Source organism: Phlebotomus argentipes, unplaced genomic scaffold, assembly GCF_947086385.1.
Source record: "Phlebotomus argentipes unplaced genomic scaffold, Phlebotomus argentipes genome assembly contig_2, whole genome shotgun sequence".
Classification (NCBI taxonomy): Eukaryota; Metazoa; Arthropoda; class Insecta; order Diptera; family Psychodidae; genus Phlebotomus; species Phlebotomus argentipes.
This window is the reverse complement of record NW_026776162.1, coordinates 8,343,465-8,366,896: the sequence shown is the minus strand read 5'-3', so window position 1 is coordinate 8,366,896 and position 23,432 is coordinate 8,343,465. Positions and strand designations below refer to the sequence as shown.

The following is a 23,432-nucleotide window of genomic DNA, read 5'->3' as shown; positions in this document are numbered from 1 at the left end:
AGAGTGTCTCAAGGCGATTCGGAGATATGCAGGAGGATTGTTCTGGAAGGAGAAGAAATTGAGATGAAATTCTTATTTATCGATTCGAAATGCGGTAATTTATCGTGATACTTGAAAGAAAACTCCTTTAATTTTGCTTTTAATTCATTTTCTTACTGAAATCTCATCAAATATCTCTTACAATAAGTTATTTTAACTGGTATTTCTTTGGATAAAAAGTCTTCTTATGCACTAGATTGTGAGGTTGTTTTAAAGAATCCGCAAATATCTTGCAAAAATGGTTCAATCTGCAATTGTGACTCGTATTTTCAAGCATAAACATGAAAGATATTTGCAGTAAATTCTTTTTATCCTGGATTTATTAAATATTTACTTGAATTTTAAAAACTTAGGCAAATTTCACCATTTTTTCTCTTACACTTTGTGGAATCACTTAAAACTCTAAAACATTGTTTTAGACAGAATATCAAAGGCTATTTTTCCTTTCTCATTTCGAATATAAAACTTTACATGTTTGAAGTTGAATATTTTTCTGTGTGACTCTGAATTGCTCCAACATTACAGAAACCTAAAGTTGTGAATTGCTTGATGTTCTTAATTAGTTTGTCTCTAAATCGATTTTTTTATTCTTCAGACACAAAAAAAAACATTTTTAGATATCTTTAGAGAGATAATTTAAGGATAATCTAAAAAATATCGTTTGTTTTACTTAGAAAAGTCTAGAAAATTCGTTTCTTGCAGCTTTTTGCTCTGCAAAATCAGACAATGACCGTTTTTGGACAGCTTTCCTTGCGTAATACGCAATTTTTTATTGGATTTGTGCAGAATGTTACCTGCAGACGAGAAAGCATAAAGCATGAGAATCCTAGATTGTCTTGACCAGGTCTCCTTGAAATACCTGCAATGAGAAGGGAAATATTAGCACATCCGGTTCGTCGGAAGTGCTTCCCTTTCTCTCCGGACTCCGCGAATCCGCTGCCAGCAACTCCAAGAAAAACGCAAGCCTTGGACACTTCACTCCTTCACCCTTTATTGTCCTTTTTTTCCTTGAACTTCCTTCCTGTCCTTACTCCTTGCCTCCTACTCTTTCACTTCCTTCTCCTTTTCACTTCCTATCACTCCTTGAACTTCCTTAAATCCACTTTTCCTCCTTGGCCAATAATGGCGACTTTCACAAACTTTGATTGCTCCTCTTCTTCTTCTTCTTCCACCTCTCCATTATTGCAGTTTTATCTTGCAGTTGGCAACAATGGAGCTCGCTTTTAACAACTCTTAATTTAGAAGAGAAATTCTAAGATAAGAATTCCGGACAGGATTCTAAGTAGATTCTTACATATTTGCGTATTTTTTCAATTGTTTGTGAAAAATAAATGTGCAAAATGTGTGATAAAAACAGATTTCTCGATGAGAAAACACAAAACATCACTTGTGTCGCTCCAAAATACCTTGAACGAAGCGTATTTGGAAAACCCTTTGAGTGTATCCGGCATCAAATGCAGCGTCCTTTCGTCTAGAATGACATTCTATTGAATTGATTTCTTTTCATGCCTTCTTTCTCCATTTGTTTGGCTTTTTTCAACAGTGCCGAGAAGAAGAAATAAAAAAAAAACCCAATAACGATGAATTACAGATGGAATTGGTATTTAATAGTTGTCGATCTGAATTCTGTCTTCAATTCCCACTCAATGGAGACATTTTCGATTAAATTGCAATGTGATACGCTTTCGGGCGGGGTGATTAATGTGCAGTTTATCCTGTGCAATCCTGGAGTTGATGGCGTCTGAGACGGAAGCGGAGGATAAAATACAAATGTTTGCGCACGGAATTGGTGAATTTAATTAAATTAAATTGAGAGTGCCAATTTTCCTCCGGGCGCTCTTGACATAATGTCAAATGTTTGGGGGGTGTGAATTTGGGGGGTGGATTTTGTTTATTCTGCGCCTGAAATTCACAATGTGCCGAGAGAGAGTGAAATGCATTCAATTCAATTAATCAAGTCCAATTGGATTTATGCAAATATTTCGCCTGGCAAACATTATTTGGGATTTCGACTGGGATTTCGACGGCGCTTTGGATTTTCGAAGGGGGAAATGCCGAGGGCAATTAAATTGGAAATTGTGCTCAGACTGATGATGGTGTGTGTGTTTTTTTTTCATTTGCAGGTGATCTTTTACGATTCCGACTGGAATCCCACGGTGGATCAGCAAGCGATGGATCGCGCCCATCGCTTGGGTCAGACGAAGCAAGTCACGGTGTATCGACTCATTTGCAAAGGCACGATTGAGGAGAGGATCTTGCAGAGGGCGAGAGAGAAGAGTGAGGTGAGTGGACAACTATAATTTCTGCGCATAGGACGCGATATAATGTGAAGAGAGTGTTTTAGAGACGTTTGGGCAGGTGTTGGAAGGCAATTTTGTGGTCTGCGCAACTTTGCCAAGACCCTCCAAAGTTCTGCTAATGTGGTCACCATTAGATTTCTTCGGTGGGGTTTTTCTTTTTCTTTTTAGAGCTGAGGCTTCTAGTTCCACCTCTATTTGTAATCACTCCAAACCTCAACTTTCCCAAAATTGACTAAAAATTAGGCAGAATAGAATATTAAAGAAGAGGTTTGACGAATCTGAGGGGGTCACTTTTTTTTCGTCCGTAGTATTTCTGGTTAGTATTTTTGGTGCTTAAACGGTTAGAGATATCAAGATGCAGTTTTCACCAAAGGTCAAAAGTTGCTGAGTCGCTTGAGTTTGGTGTTGTCCAATCCAGCCCCCCACCCTTCCGTCCGCCATTTTGAACACCCCTAAAGCACTCTTTCTTCATCACCTCAGCTACTATGTCATGGATCAAAGGCGGCCGTGGTGCAGTCGGTAGAGAGCCAGACTGAGGACATCACGGTCGTGTGTTCGATCCCCATCACTTGCAAATGATCGAACACAACAGATGCGAAAAATATTAGGCCCTTCAATGGCAAATATAAAATTCCAGCCCAATTAAGGTTGCTGTTAAATGTTCCAACTGAAGTAGAAACTTCTGTGGAAGTGTATTTCGCATCTGTCCTTTTTTATAGATGGGCACACTACCAGACTGGTGTCGCTTGTAAATAGCGATATCGTCTGCAAACACGCCCAAGGCCAAGCTCTGCTAGTCTGTGAATTTGACTGGCTCACTTGAAAAGCCTTGTCCTCTGAGTGGGAAAAAATCAGAGGATAACCGGGGGAGAGGGACGACATAAATAAAAATAAGATATCAATGAAAGTCACAGGCCAAAGCTGTACCGACTGAAAGGTAACTGGATGACTGGTTAGCGTCTTGGCCCTTAAATGGGAAAATTTTCCTGGGGATGCATAAAGGGCCCGTCAGATGGCCTGGATGCCGTGGAGCAAGATTTCTTGTACCACCCCCATTTCTAATCTCTTCTAATCTATGTCATGGATCGGGCCCAAATTCTGGTATGCTATAGCTGGCCTCAAGACTTTTCCAACGAACCGCCACTTCAGGATCTTGGTCCTACCAGACTCTAGATATTAGGGATCAAAAGTTTGAAAATTAAAATTGTCCTAACTCCGCTCATAATCATCCGATTTGAATAACTATAGGTTCATTGGAAAGATCTCGTAAAATGTCCTCTCCCACTAGAACATCATAACTTGGTAGAACCACCGATAGGGGCGCTAGAGTAAAAAAGGTTTTCGTGATTTTGAAATCAAATAACTCCATAGCAAGACTATGCATTTTCTTTAAATTTCAGTATGTTGTAGCTGAGGTCGAGACCTTTCCAATGAATCGTTACTTATGAGAATTGAAATTATAGGAGGGGTGATATGGGGGGTCAAAGTTTACATCTCTATCGGCCCATATCTTCGCTGTTTACCAACCAATTTTGATCATCTCTTCGCCAAAAGACGTGTCTCGGACGGTCTTTAGTAGGTCACAGCTACTATTAGTCTGTGACGTCACCAGTGACACCGCCATATTGATTTAACTTTGAACTCCTGAATCTCAGCAATTTTAGTATTTTGTAGTCTAGGTTAAAACGTTCCAAAACAGGGTTTAACTCTCCAAATGCAATTTTACCTCAAATCGAGTTTTCCACAAATTCAGTTCGTCTTCGTGAGCTGAGCAACATGTTGGGCTAACTTTTGTTTAATTAAGGCAATTTTAGGGTGGATTTGGATGGGTTTTTTTTATTTGTCTACGGACAAATATTACTCTGTAAACAAATAACCACAATTATTGGGTTGTGAAACACGTAATTTTTCGCTAAAATTCCCCAGAAGAATCGATCGTTTTTCGTGAAAGGAAAGCCGCACAAAAGATTGAGAGATCCTATTTTGAGATCTATTCATTTTAGCTGCGGTTGTACGTGATTTTCGATAGTGTTCTCAGGCGGTGGATGATCAATGGGAGGGCAAAAAGGGAGCCTCAACAGCTGACAAAGACAAGGCTTGACAAAATATCTTTTTCTTCTCGAAGGCAAACAACACGCACACCTTTTGCGCCTTGATCTTGTGGTCAAAGGCACGCGTCTTTTGTTTGTGTTTTTCGTGGATGACACAGTGAAAATGACAGAAATTAATATGAAGAGCCTTCAATTTCAATTCCGCGTGTTTGGATCATTTATATTTCTTTCACAACTCATTGTGGGAGGGCAAAATATTAAATTCTGTTCAAGTGGCAATTAATTTTTTTTTTCTTCTGCTTCTCCTCCTAATTTCATGAAAAATCTCAATGTTACGCTATCTCATTACAAAAATCTTCTCTCTCTCTTCGAAACTCTTCGCGTTGAACACTTTTTTTTTCCTTCTTCTTCTTCTGTGAGATTCAATTGAGAAGCGAGTGAGTGAAAGAAATCACATGAAAAGATCCTATTGTTCTTCCATAGTTTAAGGGTTTAATAATGTTAAAGAGAGAGAGAGAGAGAGAGAAATTAATTGAAAAAAAGAGCAGCAGTAGGAAAAAAAATTAGTGAATGAATTTTTGGTGGAGTGTGAAAGAAAGAAAGAAAAAAAACAAGAATTGTGATATGAAATGGATGATGATGAAAAAAAACAGTGCGATAATTTATTCTTAATGTGTGACTCCCAAAAATAGTCATTTGTCATATTTTTTTCATCATCTTCAGCGCGTCTCCTTGAAGAAGTTTTGTTGTGTTCGTCAACTTTGGGCAGCAATTAGTCAAAGAAAAATCACATTGTGGGCAAAATGGGATAAAGAGAGCGATTTTTTTTCGGGAAAGGGCAAAGAGTGAATGATATTCAATGAGATGGTGAGAAATGACGAAATAATTTGTCATCAGCCAAAGTGAGCTGGAATTCTTGAAATTGTCTTTTCTGTGAGAGTTTCAGGGAGATTATCTGTGAGAGATTCTTCTCTCTAAATAACCCCGCAAAAAAGACCGCGAATAATCTGAAGAAAGTCAATAATTCTTAATTTGTTGTGTTCTTATGAACAACTGAAGACATTGAAGGCATTATTGTGACAATTTTTGAAGAAATATAGCTTTTCTTGACGGTTTTCAGTACTTTTTGCTGTTTCTGTGACCCATAATCGTTCACGAATGGATTTCTAGATTGCATTTGAGTTCAATTGGCTTATAAAAGAAGTGGAAAATAACTTTGTGGCCTAAAAACCACTCTAAACAGTTGAAAAGTGCAATAACAGAATCTCAAAACGAGTTCTTAAGGGCTTTTTTCGCTATAATTCGCTAAAATTCTCTATAAATATTAGCTGTAATGCATATCGACGGGTGAATGGAAAACTATGAAAAGTCGATTTATCATAGTTTTCGTCTTATGTATTTTTGAAAAGCCTTTTATTTGTTCTTTCTGTACAAGAATTTTAAGATTTGTATCTTATGAGACAATAGAAAAAAATCTTATTTATCTAAAAAGCACAAATGGAAAAAAATTGTCATGTTTTGCGAATGAAAAGTCGAATTTTCATTGTTTACGCTGAACAATTTTTCCCCAAGAAAAATGTCTCAAAAATTGCAGTCAAATGCATAAAAACGTATTTTTAGAAAATATTTGTAGATTTTCAGAATTATCCTAAAATGTTTTTTTGGACTTTAAATGAATATTTCTCATATCTTTTAAATTTTTTCACTTGAAAACATTAAGAAAAAGTTCAATTGAAGTATGAAAAGTTGATTTTTTGTATAAAATCAACTCAAAAACCATTAAAAATCGACTTTGAAAAGTAATATTTTCAGATTTTCTATTAATTTTGCCACATTTTAGTGAAAAATTTCAATAAATACCAATAAAACATTTACAAAATAAAAAATACAGAGCAATATTTTCACTTTAACGAACGATTTGAAGGCATTTTGAGTATTTTGAAGTAAATTTGGCAAATTTCGCAGCTGTTTTAATGCAAAATTTTGAACTCGCTTTGCTGAAAAATGGCGATTTTGACTTTTTATAGTTTTCGAGGCACCCGTCGATATCCGAGCTAATTAAAAGGTCGCCAGCGAACTGAATTCTGTTCAAATCGCGCAATTTAATTCAAATGTAAAATCACAGATAAATGGAGGCAATATTTAATCACTTTTTAACTATTTTCTGACCGTCAATGAAGCACCAAAAAACGCGATATTCTTTTTGCATCATATTAAAAAGTATCACAATGATAACACACGTGAAAAAGGGAATTTCTTAGCGATTTTGACCGGATTTTAATGACTTGAAACGATTAAAACATGGTTTAATTCGACTGGTTAATGCTCTCGGATTTATCGGTATTTTTAGGCCTTTTTAAACGGATAGTTTGAGGACATTTTGTAGGATATTTGAAGAATTCCCTCAAAGAGCAATATTTATGTGAAATATTTCTAATTGCACACTAAAATACACCTTTTTTGCTATTTAATGTCGTGAGGGAAGAATTTCTTAATATTTATTGGCATTTTTGCCAGAAATTTGGATGAATTTATAGAAATTCACGCGTCAGCTCAATGAAATCTTTCACAAAAATCACTGGATTGACGAAATCTTCTCTCATGAGAGATGCTTTTGCCGTCAAGAATACCGAAAAACTCAGTTTCCACAAGTTTCTCCACAGACATTTCTCTCACCAGTTTCTACATTTCGAGAATATGAGCCGAGAAAAAGGCGCTCATATCGAGTGGATGATAATAATAAATTAATAAAGATGATGGACATCAGGTGTGGAAGTGACTCGGGAAGGTTTTTCAGCCACTTTTTTCGTCTTTTGTGCAGGAAGAAAAAAAGTGTTACTGGTTAATTTCTTAATTGCTCTATTCTCATGTGTGTTTGTGTGTGTATTTGTGGATGGAAAAAATCGTGACCATGACCTGTGAGTCACTCGGCAGTGTTGTGTTGGTTTGAGATTTCAAGAGGACTTTGGCTTGTGTTTGCTGCGCTCTTAAGAAATTATTATTAACACTCCTCACTAAGTATAATGTGCTATTTTGTTGCCTTCATCAATTTTTTGGGAGGGAAGGAAGAAGACGAGCTGCTTGTCTTCTTCTGAGCTTGAGAAGAGGAGTTCTAAAGAGAGTGTTTTTGGTAATGTTGGGAACAAAATGCCACCGACAATATTTCCTTTTTAAGAAATCCTTTTGATGATTCTATTATATGAAAATGCGCACAGAAAACTGTATTTCTCTCTCTCAGACTCTCATCTCGCTTTAGTCATAATGTGTAATTGAATGAGTGTGGCCAAGACAGATGAGAAGAGAGGTAATTAATAAAAGAAAATTCCATTTAACCCGCCAGATTCAACGGATGGTCATAAGTGGAGGCAATTTCAAGCCAGACACGCTGAAACCGAAGGAAGTTGTATCTCTGCTACTTGACGATGAGGAAATTGAGCTGAAGTGTAAGTGTTGCTGTTTAACTAAATTAATTGAGCAGCTCCAGAAGGGCGCGCGATCAAAATGCACTTTTTCACCTCTTTCTCCGCAATTTTCCCCATCAGATCGCCAGAAGACGGAAGAGCGCAAGAACCTGGAGGAAACGTCAAGAGCGGAGAAGGATCGCGACAGAAAGAGGAAATTGACGCCGTCCAGCAAGGTGAGTTCAATTATTATTTAATAATTCAATTTATCATACATTGTTTGCTGAAAAACAGCAATTTTTCATATAGATTTTGGTGTTGTTTCAATTATAATCTTGACTCAATTTTCTTTTTACTTCTATATTGATTGAAATTCTAATAAAGAATGAATTTTTAAAATACAAGTTGAATATTAAGCGTTAATACCGCTTCAAAATTTGCTCAATTTACCTCAAAAAGCTTCTAAATCATCCATTAAAATGTTGATTTTGCTCTATAAAATATATTTTATTGAGTTTTTAGTTAATTTCATACATCATTTATTAGAAAACAAAGTCAAAACAGTGCTAAAAAATTATTTTTTCACATTTCACATGTACTTTTCTATTGGATTTCTGGAGCAATTCTCAATCACACAAGGAATGTAAAGAAAAAACATGTGTTAAATTGGTTTAACACATTGTATAAAAATATTCACAACTTGTGTTATTTTCTATAATGTCACACATGTGTTAAACCATTTAATTGAATGTGTTAAAAGTAGAATAACAGATCTAAATCTGCAAATATCTTGCAAAAATAGATCAATCTGTCATTTTGGCTCTCATTTTAAGACATAAACATGAAAGATATTTGCAGTAAATTCTTTTTATCGTAGATTTACTAAATATTTACTTGAATTTTAATAATTTAGGCAAATTTCACAAATTTTCCTCTCTTACACATTGTGAAATCGCCTTAAAACTCTAAAACATTGTTTTAACGAGAATAGAAAAGGCTGTTTTTCCTCATTCACTTCGAATGTTAAACTTTTACATGTTTGAAGTTTAACATTTTCGTGTGTGACTGAGAATTGCACCATTGATTTGTAAGGAATTAAGAATTATGCTAAATTGCAGGTTAAAATCAATTTTTCATGTTCTTCTATTCATTCTTTGATTTGTTAAAAAGCATTTCTTGTTGCAATTTGGGGGAAACAACTTGATGAAAAAGATGTTTTTCTCAGGTTTCAATTAATTTTTCCGCACTGAAACGTTGACAATCTGTCTATTAAGCATTGTTTTATGCTTTTCTGTCCAATTTATTCAGTGAATAATGATGCAAATTGACTGCAATTCAACCAACGGATAACTTTTGCGCATCTTGATGGGAATATTCTTATGCATTTTGGCATTCTTCCTTCACCTTTTGCGATTCACTGATCACCGTTTGACTTTGCGGTGTGCGGGAAAAAGAAATATTATTAATATTGCGAAGAATATGTTTTTGTCTGGCTACTTTAAGGGAATTTTTCATCTTTTGAGTGTTTCACGCTTCAATAGGTTGGAAGATTGCTCATTTACTCGTTGTAATACATTTTAATGGATAAAAAACACATTTGCAGTTTTGTATGTTTTAATGTCTGCGTTGTGTTGTGTTGTATAGAACAAAAGGACCGCGTGTTTCTGTGCAGAAAAAACAATATGAGGAAGACGAAAAAGAGCTGCGAGAAAGGGTGAAATAATACTCATAATCTGTGCGATTTATGACAAATTTAACAACACGCACACCTCAAATGTAATATTGATGAAATTCTTCATCATTACTTAATGAATTTTACCATTACTGGAAGTCATATTTAATTACTCGGTGTTCATGTTTTGTGTATTTTTCGCAATTCTCATTTTATGCAATTTCATTTATTATGACTTTTAATAATGCTTTTTTCAGTGGCTTCTTCACCAACACTTTCCTTCCTCAAAAGGCAAGAAAAAAGAGCGCATCTTTTGCGCGATTGGCGCAAAGTTTAACATTTTTTCGCGGTTTTATAATCGCGTCTCACAGTGAAATGTACACACACGCACGAAGAGATGCTTATCATTTTCAATTTGTTGCGCTATGATGATCATTTGTGGTGTATTTTGACGTGTATTGTTTTCACCCTCTTTCTATGCTTGCGATTATTTATTTAACGGCCACTCACACATTGTTCTGATTTATAGCCAAGAAATGCAGAGCCAAAAGTTGGAATTTTGCAAGAAAACTTCCTTCCCAGCGAACACAAAATGCTCAAAGTCTCAAAAGTTTAGCTTGAAATAGTTGATTTTTGTGCTAATATTCGCTCAAATTTTAGCAATTTGATTGCTGCACTAGCGCACGTGGCGGCGACCAGTCAAATTATTGATGCGCACTTAAATTCATAGATGTCGCTTCATGTAAAACCATGCAATTTCAATAATATACTTCGTGATTACAACACCTAAAAGCGATTACAGACTTGCTGATGATCCACGAATCCTCCGTGGATGAGCTTGGAGTGATAATTCGTGGCTGAACTGGCGCTAAACACACTCAGGAGTTATTCTTCTTTGTCGCCACTAGCGACACTGTGTTTGGTGTGTTCAGCTGTCAGTTGATTTGCATTCTTCAAAAGCGTGAAATTTTACATTAAAACTGCGAAAATTGATGATTCGCAGAAGAATTTAATGATTTTAATAATCCAGGAAATAATTCGCAAGAGATCCGCCATTTTGCCTTTCCTGAGTCGCGCAATGTTTCGGCGCATTTTCGCACGAGCGCGCTGCCGTCGGGAACCCCCAAAAAATCGGCTGAACTTTCGATATATCGAAGAATTATTCGCGTTTTATGGCTAAGCGAACTGTCAGTCGAACACACTCGCGCTCTCGCTTTTGCTCCCGTGGATAATCCGCTAGTCTGTAATCGCTTTAAGTGAATTGTATAAATAGCGTCATGCAAATAACCTCAAAAGTGAGAGAATTTGCACGCGGAAACTGGATAAAAGGAATTCCATGGAAGTTGGACTTCCTGTTTTCCTGCTAAATTTTTATCAGGAAAAATTGCAAAATTAACCACAATATTTAGCGGAAATAGAGCAGAAAAATCGGAAAGATTGCTAAGAAAATTATTGAAAAATTAGCTTAAAATTGTGCTCTAAATTGATGTATTTTTAACACTATTGAGTTTTCTCCATCGTTGATTGGTTCCTTTTCAATACTTCGGCTGAGAACTTTTTGTTCAAGTGCTGCTCAAATTTTAGCACTTTTTAGCTGAATTAACTGCTTTTATTTTAGCAATTTTGGCTCGCTGGGTTGTTAAAGTACTTTCAACTTCTCCAGAAGAATTGCCTAATGAATTCTAATGTTTAACTCTCAAGACAGAGAGAGAGAGAGAAGAATGCGATGTTTAATTCACGTGCATAAAGTTAGTGTCAAAATAATATATTTCTGTGGGTTTTACAGATGAGGCTCAAAAAGTGGGAAGAAATGGTAAATTCAGGAGAATTTATGATGAGCATCTCAAGAAAAAGGGGGGAAAAAATAGAATTTTTGGTTATAATTTCTTCCACAGCATCAACACGACGAGCTCTGATGGTTGTTGCTTTTTGTGAAAGAAATATTGTTGACATGTTCTTATAGTTTCACCTGTTTTTATTGCATGTGGATGAAAAGATGGCAAAGAAAAGATGCAAAAAGAGAGAGAGATTTTTTCCTCTCAGTCTCTTTACTTTATATTAATATGGCAAAAACAGCAAAGAGTGTGTATTTTTTTCCGCCTTGATATGGAGGAAAAGATGATGTTCTGTGTGGATATCATTTTCTGAAATCTTAATCGTTTTCCATGTTTTAAATTCTCTAACAAAAATTATATTTACTCTCCATGTTTGATGCGATGCTCTTGGGCTTGAGAATGTCCGGTGGGAAAAGATTTCTCAGGAGGTCACAAATATGTCTTTTGCCATCATCTTCTTCTGCCCAAACACGGCAGAGAAGCAGAGAAAAATGTGGCATATGGAAGTCACAGAGAGACAGAGAAAAGTCGGGTGGTTTATTTGATTTCTGCCAAATCAAACCAATTATGTAGCATAAAATTGGTTTACACTCTGCTGCCCTTGCAAATTGTAACACAACTCCGAGTTGGAAGACGGAGAAGGAATTTCGTGAACATAAGGGTGATTCAGAGACATTTATTCGCTGAACTTCACTGCCAAGAAGTGCGTCAACAGTGAACAACGAATGCCGATTACAATTGTCGCTTGCATTGCTGGTTATTTTAATATTTGTTTCTTTTTCTATTTCTCAATGTCTAAATTAGGAGTCGTTGCAACTTTACTTGCGCAGCATTTTAAATAAGCTATCAAAGTTATGAATTCATATAATTTACGAAAGTGGCGAATTTATTTCTGTTGGTCTCTGAAGTTAAGACAAGGCGGAAAATTCACGTGAAACCCGAGGAAATAGACAGTAATGATATTTTCAGGTTGATTAGCACAGATTAATTGGATTTATCAAGCCTTTTGTGTACAAAATCCACCAAATTGTGAGGTTAATGGTGAAAACACAGCATTTGTCATTTGTAATTTGTTCACGAATGTCAATTTCTTCCCCACGCGAATCGTATATTTTCCTTCCTGCTCACGACATTTCTATGTCGAGTGTGTGCCTGCAGATTTTACGTTGGGCAACCCGCGCTGAATTTGAGTTTGACGTGTCTGACAATGCGCTTGCTGTCAAAATGGTCAAAATAGACAAATTTCACATGGAAAATGGAGAAAATCGTCAATGAAATGAATTTAAGTGTGGAAAAAACTCAAAAATTGAATGATTTCGTCCATAATGAGCCATAATTGTGGAGAAAATCAGATTGTGTGAAGGCGTCAAAAGTTGATCTGCAGACCAAAATTCTGAAGGGAATCTGACGGGATCGAGCCGAGATGGTATGAGCAAAATACTGTGTTTTCACCATTAGAAACTGAATTGAAACTGATTGGCATCCAAAGGGATTTAAAAGTATTATTTGATTCAATTTTTCACACTGGAAAAACTCTTGGAAGATAATGGAAAATTGTCTTTCACTTCCTGTAAAGAAGATTTCCTAACTTTCACGTGGAGAAAAATGGACAGAAACTAGGCGGAAGTTTGAATAATCTCTCCCAGAAACACTCTTAAAACTCTAGCAAAAAAATGACTTTTTAACAGAGGAAAGTCGTATTAAATAAACATGTCAAATTCATAACTTTTACGAATTGAAAACTGTAAAGTTACATCGACTCTTCAATTTAACTTTTTTATGTTAAAAATGAAAAATTTTATGTTTTTTTTTTATAGTTAACAACGTAGATTTTTGCTAAAAAAAATTTGTTCCAAATTTTAGAATTTTCCTAAAATATTATTAAATTTTGAATAAGTAAAATATTTGAATATCTTTTCATTTTTTCACTTGAAAACTTTAAAGAGAAGTTGATTATTAAGAAGTTGTTTTAATAAAATGTTCTCGAAAACTAATATTTCCAGTTTGTCTTTACATTTTGCCATATTTTAGTGAAAAGAAGTAAACATATTCCAATAAAATCAATTGTAAAATTCCAGAAAACAATTATTAGAAGATATTTTGGGGATATTTCGGTAATTTTGGCATGTTTCGAAGCGTGAATTACACAAAATTTTCAATTCGCTTTCGTGAAAAGTGACGATTTTCACTTTCCATAATTTTCTATTCATCCGTCGAAATATTCTCGCTTGAAATTAATTACGACAGAAGGCGATGGAAGCGACGATTTACACCGAGAGTAATTTTAATATGTTGGTAATTGAAATCTTATCTCAACTTCATTCTCTACTGAACTTTATTTTCTCTCTTCTTCTGACTTGTCTTTGGCAGTGGAATATTGACATGAGAAAATGCTATAAAGGCTCAATAAACAAAATGTTTTCCACATCATAAAAGATACTTTTTCAACTTGTTTTTCGCCTGTGCAAAAGAACCACTCAATATTATGTGTATGAAATCATAAAGTTCCGCCGTTGTCTGGAATCTTTTATTGTTTTTCGTCTTCATTCGAACCAACAACGAGAAAAAAAAGAGGAAAAACAGTGAATATAACGAAAAATTAACACAATTTTGTGCGTATATTTCACCTTTTCCGGGCTCTCTTGTGTATGGCAATTAAAAATTAATGGTTTCTTAAGACTTGGATGGCTCAAGTTGAGTCTCTTCTTCGTTTTTTTTTCTTCTTCTTCATTGTGTAACGTATGAAATCGAGTTGATGGCGACCGCGAGGGTCTTTTTGGGGGGTTCACAGATTGCTTCGGAGTTTTTCTCTCTCTCTTAAGAATATTTCTCGGGTGGAATATTGAATGCAGAGGCAAAGATAACATGATGGTAAAAAAGAGCAAGAACTTTCAGTGTTTCGGTAAATGATTTTGCTCGTTCAACGGAACGGTGACGGTGGAAGACAATCAAAAAGGTGGAAGACAAGAAGAAAAAACGCACAGTGAAAGAGAAACAAGTCAAAATTTTATTTTATAACATTACCGGGATTTTGTGTGAGATATTCTTATTTATATATTGTTTGTCTTGTTGTTTTGGAGTGAGAAAGAGAAAGAAAGAGAGAGAAAAAAGTCGTTGAGAGTGAAAATCTATCGCAATGAGATATTTTTCATGGTGAATTCTTTGAATATTTGTAAAATTAGTGGTCAAATAAGCAAATTTAACACACTTTGGAATGTTTCAAATGAATTTTTATCATCAAAATCATTTAATAACGAACAAATATAGAGTTTATTTGGTTTTTCTGGTGCATATTAAACTCCAGAAAGTTTCTTTGCACACAAAAAAAGACTCTTATTTGAAGCTTAAACTGATGCAAACTGGAATTCTGTGTGAGATATTCTTATTTATATTGCCTGTCTTATAACTTTATAGACAGACAAGAAGAGAGGGAAAAAAGTGGAGAATTGCTCGTTGAGAGTGAAAATTAAGTCATGATAATTGTTTTCCTTCTGTAATGCGATATTTTTCACGGTAAATTTGATGGAATTCCTTGAATGTGCGCGGAGGTAAATGGCCAAAGGAGCAAATTCACCTCGCTTTGGCAATATGGAATGTTTTTTATCGTCGAAAATATTTGATAGAGTGACGAATATATGATGGTGTTGTTTGGCCTCTCTGGGGGATGTTTAATTAAGCAAGGTGGCGCGAGAGAGAGAAGATTGTGAAATTCTCCTTCCGTTCTGTCTTCGCATCCAATTGAAATGTTGTCAACAGCAATTGGACAAATATAGGAAGATATCACGTGCAATTGTGATATAAAAAACGTCGCGAGGAAGTTGAGAATTATCAGTTTGTGTTGCCAAAGTGAAGAGTTAAGAGTGAAAATGCTGAAAATTGTCCTGTTGATGGCGCTGAGCGCTTATGTTAGCGCGCAGACCTATGATTACTGCCTGGAAGTGGGAAAGCCAAATTGCGGAAGTGAGCACATCGCCTGCGAGCCGAACAGCTTCGGCACTCCTGCCGATGTCACGGACATTCAGTTTGTGCCGATGACGGATGCGCTGAAGGCGCGCATCGTGGCCAAGCACAATGAGTACCGCCGGCGAGTGGCCAAGGGACAGGAGACGGGCATTCCGGCGGCCACGAAGATGGAGGAGATGAAGTGGGACGAGAATCTGGCCTACGTGGCCAGCGAGCACGCCAAGCACGGCAATTTCACTCACGACAAGTGTCGCTCAACCCCAGATTATCCCTATTCCGGACAGAATCTCGCCGCTGGAACCTCCAGCCGCGCCTACTCCGATCCCGGCGCCACGATTGACGCCTACATCAAGATGTGGTACGACGAGATGCCCATCGTGAGGGATCAAGTGCCGTCGTGCGTGAGCAAGTTCACCACGTCGCCCAACTGCATGCCAGCCGGACACTTCACGGCGGTGGTGAAGGACAAGAACAAGGCCGTGGGATGCTCCGCTGTGACGTACAAGAAGGGCTCTTCGTACGGATTCCTGCTCACCTGCAACTATCCCGACACCAACATGCTCAACCAGCCGACGTACGTCAGCGGAACTTCCTGTTCTGCCTGCGCCAGCGTCGGAAAGACCTGCAATGACGGACTCTGTGCCTAAACACATCTTCGAGATGATCAAAAATGTACAAGATTTGTGGTTTCGGGAAATAAAGCATGAAAAATGTGGCAATTCGATGAGTTCACAATAATCGACGGGTGAAGAGGAAACTATGCGAAGCTCTTGAATTTACAGATCAATTTTCATTAAAATGAGGAATGTTAAATGGACGATCAACTGTTTGGTCGAATTGAGATCGTGACTTGGTCTTGACACAAGACACGTGGCGTCACAGAATATCAATCTTTCCAACTATTAATGCAAGGATTTATGAGAAGAAAGGAAGAATTGGGAAAAGGAGAAGCACTCCAGAGTATCATGAACATGAAAGATATTTGCAGAAAATTCTTTTTACCACTGATTTACTTATAATATGCTTTTTTCTATTAATTCTAAGCAAAAAGTGTATAAAAATGCTACTTTTCTCACTTGAAAAATGTCAATTTTGTCTTAAAATGAGGGATCATTTTGGCCAGATTAAGATCGTGGCTTGGTCTTGAGACAAGACACGTGGCGTCACAGAATATCAGTCTTTCCAACGCTCAATGGAAGGATTTATGAGAAGAAAGGACGAAAAAGGAGGCACAGAACATTTAATTTCAATTAATTTAAATTTAATTTAGTGAGAATTGATTAATTGTTCTATTAATTCTGAGCAATCAAAAATGTCGATTTTGTCTTTTCGTAGTTTTCTATTCACCCGTCGCGATAGAAATCAACGAGAGGAAGATATAACTTGGGATAAATGTCGTTGAATTTGCAAATTGTGTTGGCTTTTTTCGAAAATTTACTGCTCAATTTAGTAAATTTTGGATTTAGCGAAGCTGAAAGACATGTTTTGAGATGATAAAAGAAAAGTGCTTATCATTAATGCGGACAATATGTTATCAATTCCTAGAATTCTACTGCGTGTGCTTTTTGTTTCTGAGAAAAGCTCAGTGAAATATTATACTTAATTGGGTAAATAGAGAAATTATTATAAAAGCCTGGGGATTCGTGAGGTTTTGGGCACAGTGTGTTGAACGAGCGTCTAAAGTTCACGATGTTGCGCCTTGTCGTGTTGGCGATCGCAATTGTGACCTCTGCTGAGGCCATCGATTGGTGTGAGATGAAGGCGGAAGGGAACACATCGCGTGTCTGCCGAATAGTTTCCCAATGGGTCAGAATGTGAGGAACATTCAGATGGTGCCGATGACACAGGAGATCATCCAGGCGGGCGTCGATCGTCACAACTTCCATCGCAGCAATGTGGCGTCCGGATCTGTGGCGGGAATTCCCTCGGCCGCGGCCATGCAGAAGATCAGCTGGAACACGGATATGGCTTTCGTGGCGTCTGAACATGCTCGTCATGGAAATTTCAAGCACGACGACTGCCGAGGATTCACAGGATTCTCCAGTTCTGGCCAGAATCTCGCCATGAAGTACAATTATTACGCCTACACGAACATCACGGCGGAATTTCTCTACCTCATCGATTTGTGGTATGACGAGATGACAATTGTCAGGGATTACAAGTTGTCCTGCATCGACTCCTTCACCCTCGCCAATCCGGACTGCATGGGAACAGGACACTTCACGGTGATGGTGAATGACATCAACACTCATTTGGGATGCGCCCTGGTGACTTTCGAGACGTTCATGAGTGATTATTGGTGGTTCACATTGATGAGCACTTGCAACTACGCCGGAAACAATTGGATTGACGGCAAGGTTTATGCCAGAGGAGCTCCTTGCTCAGGATGTGCCAAGATTGGCAAGACTTGCGACGTCGCAACGAGTCTTTGTGTGTAAACACAGCGAAAAATGCTGATTTTGCACAATAAATGTGAAAGAAATCCATTTGATTTTCAGTGCGTAAATGAATATTTTGCTATTAATAATATCCTCCACGTGTTCCAATTGATCAAATATTATGTTGATTTGATGCCTGAAAGTGCTGAAAAAAATTTAATTTTTAACCTTATTTGATCAGATGTGATTGTGTTGTGAAAGTAATTCGAAATACACGCATATCATGTGATATTGCGTAGAGGAAAAATCGCACAATCAACCCATCACACGTCAATTTACAATTCCAATTGATCAATTTATTAAACTGCGATGCGAGAGAACATTGGTGAGAAATTCTGTTATTTCCCTGGGTGGCCTTTTAAATGACTTTTCTCACTGCATTTTCACCTGGTAAATTGCGTGAATTGTGACTGTTTGTCCAGTGATAAAAACAACACAACTTCAGTTCCCTGTGAAGAGCGATGGTGTGTGCGCTTCTTATCGCCGCCAGTGCTGTGATCTCTCTCTGATAAGGTGATGATGATCTGTCGACGCGACTGTGCGATGGTGAAAACAGTGCTTTTCTCTGTGCTCTCTTGCATTTTCATGAGTTGTTGGGCGGTTGATTGGTGCCAAATGGAGGAGAAGTACTGCTATGGTCGAGAACATATCGCCTGTGAGCCGAACAGCTTCCCAATCGGCGGGGATTCCAGTGAGATCGAGATCATTCCGATGCGCGGAGAGCTGATGGCGGTGGCTGTTGACACCCACAATCGGCACAGAAGCAACGTGGCGGCGGGAAGAGTGGCTGGAATTCCCATGGCGACGAAGATGGAGAAGATGGTCTGGAATGATGATCTCGCCTTTGTGGCGGAACAGCATGTGAAGCATGGCAATTTCCAGCACGATCAGTGTCGCTCTTTCGCCCAATTTCCCCTTTCCGGACAGAATCTCGCCATCATCTACTCATCGATTCCCATCACAAACAACACGGCGACACTTCAGGAGCACATTGATCTCTTCTTCGGCGAAGTGTCCATCGTGAGGGATCAGCAGATGTTGTCCTGCATTGACGACTTCACCATCAACAATCCACCCTGCATCGACGCCGGACACTTTACTGTCCTCGTGAAGGACATCAACAACGCCTTGGGCTGCGCAATGGCCAAATTCCGGGCTCTTTACGGCGGAAGGTGGCTCCACACTGTGCTCACGACGTGCAACTACGGACACACCAATCTCATTTCCCATCCAATCTATGCCACAGGAACTCCGTGTTCGGCGTGCGCTTCCATTGGGAAATCCTGCGAAAACGCCACGAAATTGTGTGTTTAGCAGCGATTGGAGAAAGGAAACTCATGTCATGCAATAAATGCCTTTGAAGCGGTGAAAATATGCATTTTATTTCACATTCTTTGCCACAATTTGCTCCGGAAAATCTCGTGTTTGAATTTGCGTGTAAAAACACATTGAAAACAGGTAAAAACTGTCACTTGGCCTTTCCACAAACGCTGAAAATCCGCTGAACAAGAGTGCTTGAATGAGCATTTTACTGAAAAGTGCGTGAGAAGAAGACATTTCCTTCAATTCAAAGAACTCCACCAAAACACCCTGAAAAATAGTTAAAACTAATTCTGACGCAAATTATGTGTTCTAAAGAGTTGTAGGCTGTAAAATCACCTTTCCAAAGTGCCATTAATTTTGAAAATTCGTCTAAAAATGGCGTCATTATGAATATTTTTTATTATGAAATGCATAAAAATGACTTTTCTTACAAAAAAAACTTTACAAACGCTGTTTGGCTGCTAAGTGTCCAAATTGGGATGTTTTAGAAAATCATAGGCTGTGAAAGAATCTTTCCAAAACGGTGTTATTTTTGTGAATCCGTCAAAAAGTTGCGTTTTTATGAGTATTTTTAATATGAAATGCATTCAAAATGACTTTTCTGGCATAAAATACATCATAAACACTGTTCGGTGGTTATTTTTCAACCTTAAGATATTCTACAAAATTGTAGGCTATAAAATTCGTGCTATTTTTGGCAATTGAGCAAGAACTTTGGAAGATATGGACAAATATATAGAGAAAAATCGTCTCAAATTGACAATTTATTTACTTTGATTTTAATGGGAAAATGCACAGAAAATGCTAAGAATCCGTCCAATACTGATCACGAGATAAGCGGACGATTTCTGAGTATATTTGAACTTCAATTGAATTAACCTTGATTGTGGATGTTCTAAATATTTGCTGAAAATACACAATTATTATTGTATTGCATTTTGATTCGCCCATGAACTGTGCTTGCGGTGTTCTTGCGATGTTTGCTGTGTGACCTTAAATGTTTAATCAGGTGTTGAATATATATTTCTCAATTACAGGGCAATAAAAGAAAAACAGTGCGAATTCCAAGTCTATTTACCCAGTTTTTTACCGAAAAATACCTGCAATTCTAATTGACTTGTTATCGTGAAATTAGTCTCATCTCAAGCATTGATGGTATTTGACACAAATATTGTTGTTGCCATTCAAGGCGACTTGCGACGAAAAATATCTTTCTTTTTCCACGGCAAAAATCGCACGGTGTTTAGCGTGTTTGGAAAAATTTGCTTCACTAATACACTTTGTTGGGTTATTCAATTAAGAGGGCATGGTTTGTTTTGAGGTGTGATTGTTGCATAAGACAGGCGCTCTCATGCCTGGAATGCCACAGTTTTATTATGAATGTGCGCGCGCGATGTCTGCAGTTGCACAAGAAAGTCATGCCATCACTCGCAGGTATTTTCTGCCACGGAAAGTTGAGGCGAAATGTGATTTACCAGTCGCATGATCGTGACTCTTTTCCCGCCGTCTCACCGGCTCTCTGTCGCTCTTCTGTCATTCCAGGCGGCCGATGGGGCGGCGAAGCGGCCGCGCGACGGCGGCAGCTCGTCTGGGGCGCTCCTGGACGACGACGCGGCGTTTCTGGAGTCCGGCGCGCCGAGTCCCGTGGCCAGCGAGATGAGCCACGGCAGCAGCAAGATCGTGGAGTCCACGCCGGCCGACGACTCCAGCAACGAGGCTCTGGTGGTGGATTGCGACAGTCCAGGCGGATCTTCGGCGCCCGGTGAGTAGCAAAGCCACGCATTCCTTCCCATGACGTCAATGTCAGCCGCCAAGGGGGAGATAGTGCGCCCAGAAGCCCGCGAAAATTTCAGCAAGACTCAAGAAGTGAAAGTATAATCACAATATTTAGTTCCCACGGCAAATTGGCGCAATATTTTAAATTTGATCGCATTTATCTAGTAAAATCATCGAATCCTTATGATTTTCTAGGTTATGTTGTGACTGATGAAAGATAAATTCTGTGATTTAATAACTTAATGATATCAATTATTCCTCTTCAGCTGAAAACATTTCAATTTATCAGCCAAAGAACTAATTTTACCAGAAATTTAGTAATAAAATGAGCTTTAACTTCAAAGATAACCTCAAAAACATCGTTCAAGTTGGTGCAGTTTTTTTTTTTTAATTTCTATCTTATAAATTACTGTTCTTCAGCTGAAAACATTTCAATTTAACAGTCAAAGAATTAATTTATACCAGAAATTTAGTAATAAAATGAACTTTAACTTCAAACATAACCTCAAAAACATCGTTCAAGTTGGTACAGTTTTTTTTTTTATTCTATCTTATAAATTACTGTTCTTCAGCTGAAAACATTCAATTTAACAGTCAAAGAACTAATTTATACCAGAAATTTAGTAATAAAATGAACTTTAACTTCAAACATAACCTCAAAAACATCGTTCAAGTTGGCACAGTTTTTATTAATTCTATCTTATAAATTACTGTTCTTCAGCTGAAAACATTCAATTTAACAGTCAAAGAACTAATTTATACCAGAAATTTAGTAATAAAATGAACTTTAACTTCAAACATAACCTCAAAAACATCTTTCAAGTTGGCACAGTTTTTTTTTATTTCTATCTTATAAATTACTGTTCTTCAGCTGAAAACATTCAATTTAACAGTCAAAGAACTAATTTATACCAGAAATTTAGTAATAAAATGAACTTTAACTTCAAACATAACCTCAAAAACATCTTTCAAGGTTTGAAGAAAAGACTTTGTGAAGAGTTTCTATCAGTTTTTCAATTAAAATTTCAGTTGTAAGGAGTTTTCAGACTATTCAAGTCGAAAAGTCATCTTCTAACCTTATTTTTTCGATTTATAACCTCAAAATGCGCCGAGAGAATTTATCTCTGACGTGAATTAAGCTGAGTGCGATCAGCTGACTTCGGCCGCACTATCTCCCCCTTTGGCAGTGATAGCGGAGGTGACAATGTGCCATGGTTTGTCACAATGTGGGTGGGAGATCGCTGAGACACACTGGTAATAGCGTGGGAAATTATGGGTGAGAGAAGACAAACGTTTATTTGTTATATAGAAATATTGAATGGTTTTTATGCAAATCAGTTCATTGTTTGTGCGCAATTTAACAAATCTACCTACAATAATTCTTCACCGTGTGCGCATTGCCGAAAAATAAAAACGGCGCGAATGAAGAATCGGATGCTTGAGAGAAGAGAAGAGAAAAAAGACAAAAAAAAACAGTGGCCAACAGTCAAAAAATCTTTAATTCGTGAGAATTTTTCAATTTAGCATTTGCATTTTGATATATTCTCTCCATCTCTTTCTCGATTGTGTGTGTGTGTGTGCGTTGATTTATCATTCATTTTTATGATGAGCACGACATATTCTAGAGTGCGAGAGAGAGAGAGAGAGAGATAATTTGGTGTTTTTGAGCTTTTGCCACCTGATATTTTGATGCGGGGGAAAAAAGCTCCCGCTTCTTTGGTAATTGGACGTGACATACGGGCGAAAATTGGTGTAAAATTACCTTTTCTTGCACAGTTTTGCCCACCACTGAGATGTCAATCTCTTGTCTTGTGTTGCTGCATTTACACCTATAATTCAAGTTAATTGCCAGCATGTGTAAAGAGAGGGAAAAGCTCGAAGCTCAAGCGACAGTCAAAGTGTCGCTGCGGTGACTTCCAATCAGCGATTCACTGTCCATTTTCTCTGTCATGGAAGAATGAGAGACTGAGAATGGAGTGGAGCAAAGAAGGCATCAAAGTTGATTTCAATCAACCTGCGTTGTGCGAAAATGATGGTGTTCTTCGCGACTTTTCTATGGAATCAATTTACGCCTCTTTTGGGGTCTTTGGGAGAATAATCTTGTGTGACAAGGGAAAAGTGTCAGATAATCTGCATGATCTGTCCATATATGATGCATCGCAGTTCGCTAAAGTCTGCAAATTGTGTTGTGCGTTCATGTGCAATTCTTGCAAAAGAATGCGCGCGCGAGCATTTGGTTAGAAAGTGATTTATTATGCATGACGCAAAAGGGACAGTTCTTTGCGACATTGCATGCAATTTCCTTTACCAATTCCTCCACAAACTTGTGTCTGTGCGTGTTTTTTTTCTTCTCCAAATGCACAGAAAAACGTGTGTCTGGTGACAAATCTTAATTATCACGTACAGTTTTCCCCACTCGTAGGTGTTTTTAGTCGCGAAATGCAGCGCGAAAAGCTTCGCAGATTGATCACATGTGCGCGAGAGTGAATGGCGAATGACGAAGAGTTATGGCTTGACATTCGCGGTATGGACGAATTGATTTCAATCAGTCATGGGAATTGAATCAGTTGTCACCAAATCGAAAGTGCAAATGGATTTCGATGGTTTCAAGTCGATTTAATTTATGGCTCTCAA

At 37.7% G+C, this 23,432-nt stretch overlaps 3 protein-coding genes across 3 annotated transcripts in view; all 3 read left to right on the top strand.

Annotated features, from left to right (window-relative positions):
* The window catches only part of LOC132264995 (chromatin-remodeling ATPase INO80), a 64,191-nt gene that overhangs the window by 29,789 nt on the left and 10,970 nt on the right, over positions 1-23,432 (top strand). The window contains exons 4-8 of the mRNA XM_059765366.1: positions 2,163-2,321; positions 7,731-7,833; positions 7,933-8,027; positions 14,389-14,411; positions 20,606-20,784. Coding sequence (XP_059621349.1) covers positions 2,163-2,321; positions 7,731-7,833; positions 7,933-8,027; positions 14,389-14,411; positions 20,606-20,784 — 559 coding nt within the window. The remainder of the gene's footprint in view (positions 1-2,162; positions 2,322-7,730; positions 7,834-7,932; positions 8,028-14,388; positions 14,412-20,605; positions 20,785-23,432) is intronic.
* Positions 15,142-15,974, top strand: LOC132264994 (venom allergen 5-like). Its single transcript, XM_059765365.1, has one exon. It carries the CDS (start codon positions 15,165-15,167, stop codon positions 15,906-15,908), a length of 744 nt encoding a protein of 247 aa, XP_059621348.1. The 5' UTR covers positions 15,142-15,164; the 3' UTR covers positions 15,909-15,974.
* LOC132264993 (antigen 5 like allergen Cul n 1-like) lies at positions 18,128-19,071 on the top strand. The gene has a single exon (XM_059765364.1). The coding sequence runs from the start codon at positions 18,216-18,218 to the stop codon at positions 19,011-19,013; it is 798 nt and encodes a 265-aa protein (XP_059621347.1). The 5' UTR covers positions 18,128-18,215; the 3' UTR covers positions 19,014-19,071.

Bases quoted from the DNA above. Each gene is read 5' to 3' on its own strand.
- LOC132264994 (XM_059765365.1), top strand. From the start codon at position 15,165: ATGCTGAAAATTGTCCTGTTGATGGCGCTGAGCGCTTATGTTAGCGCG.
- LOC132264993 (XM_059765364.1), top strand. From the start codon at position 18,216: ATGATGATCTGTCGACGCGACTGTGCGATGGTGAAAACAGTGCTTTTC.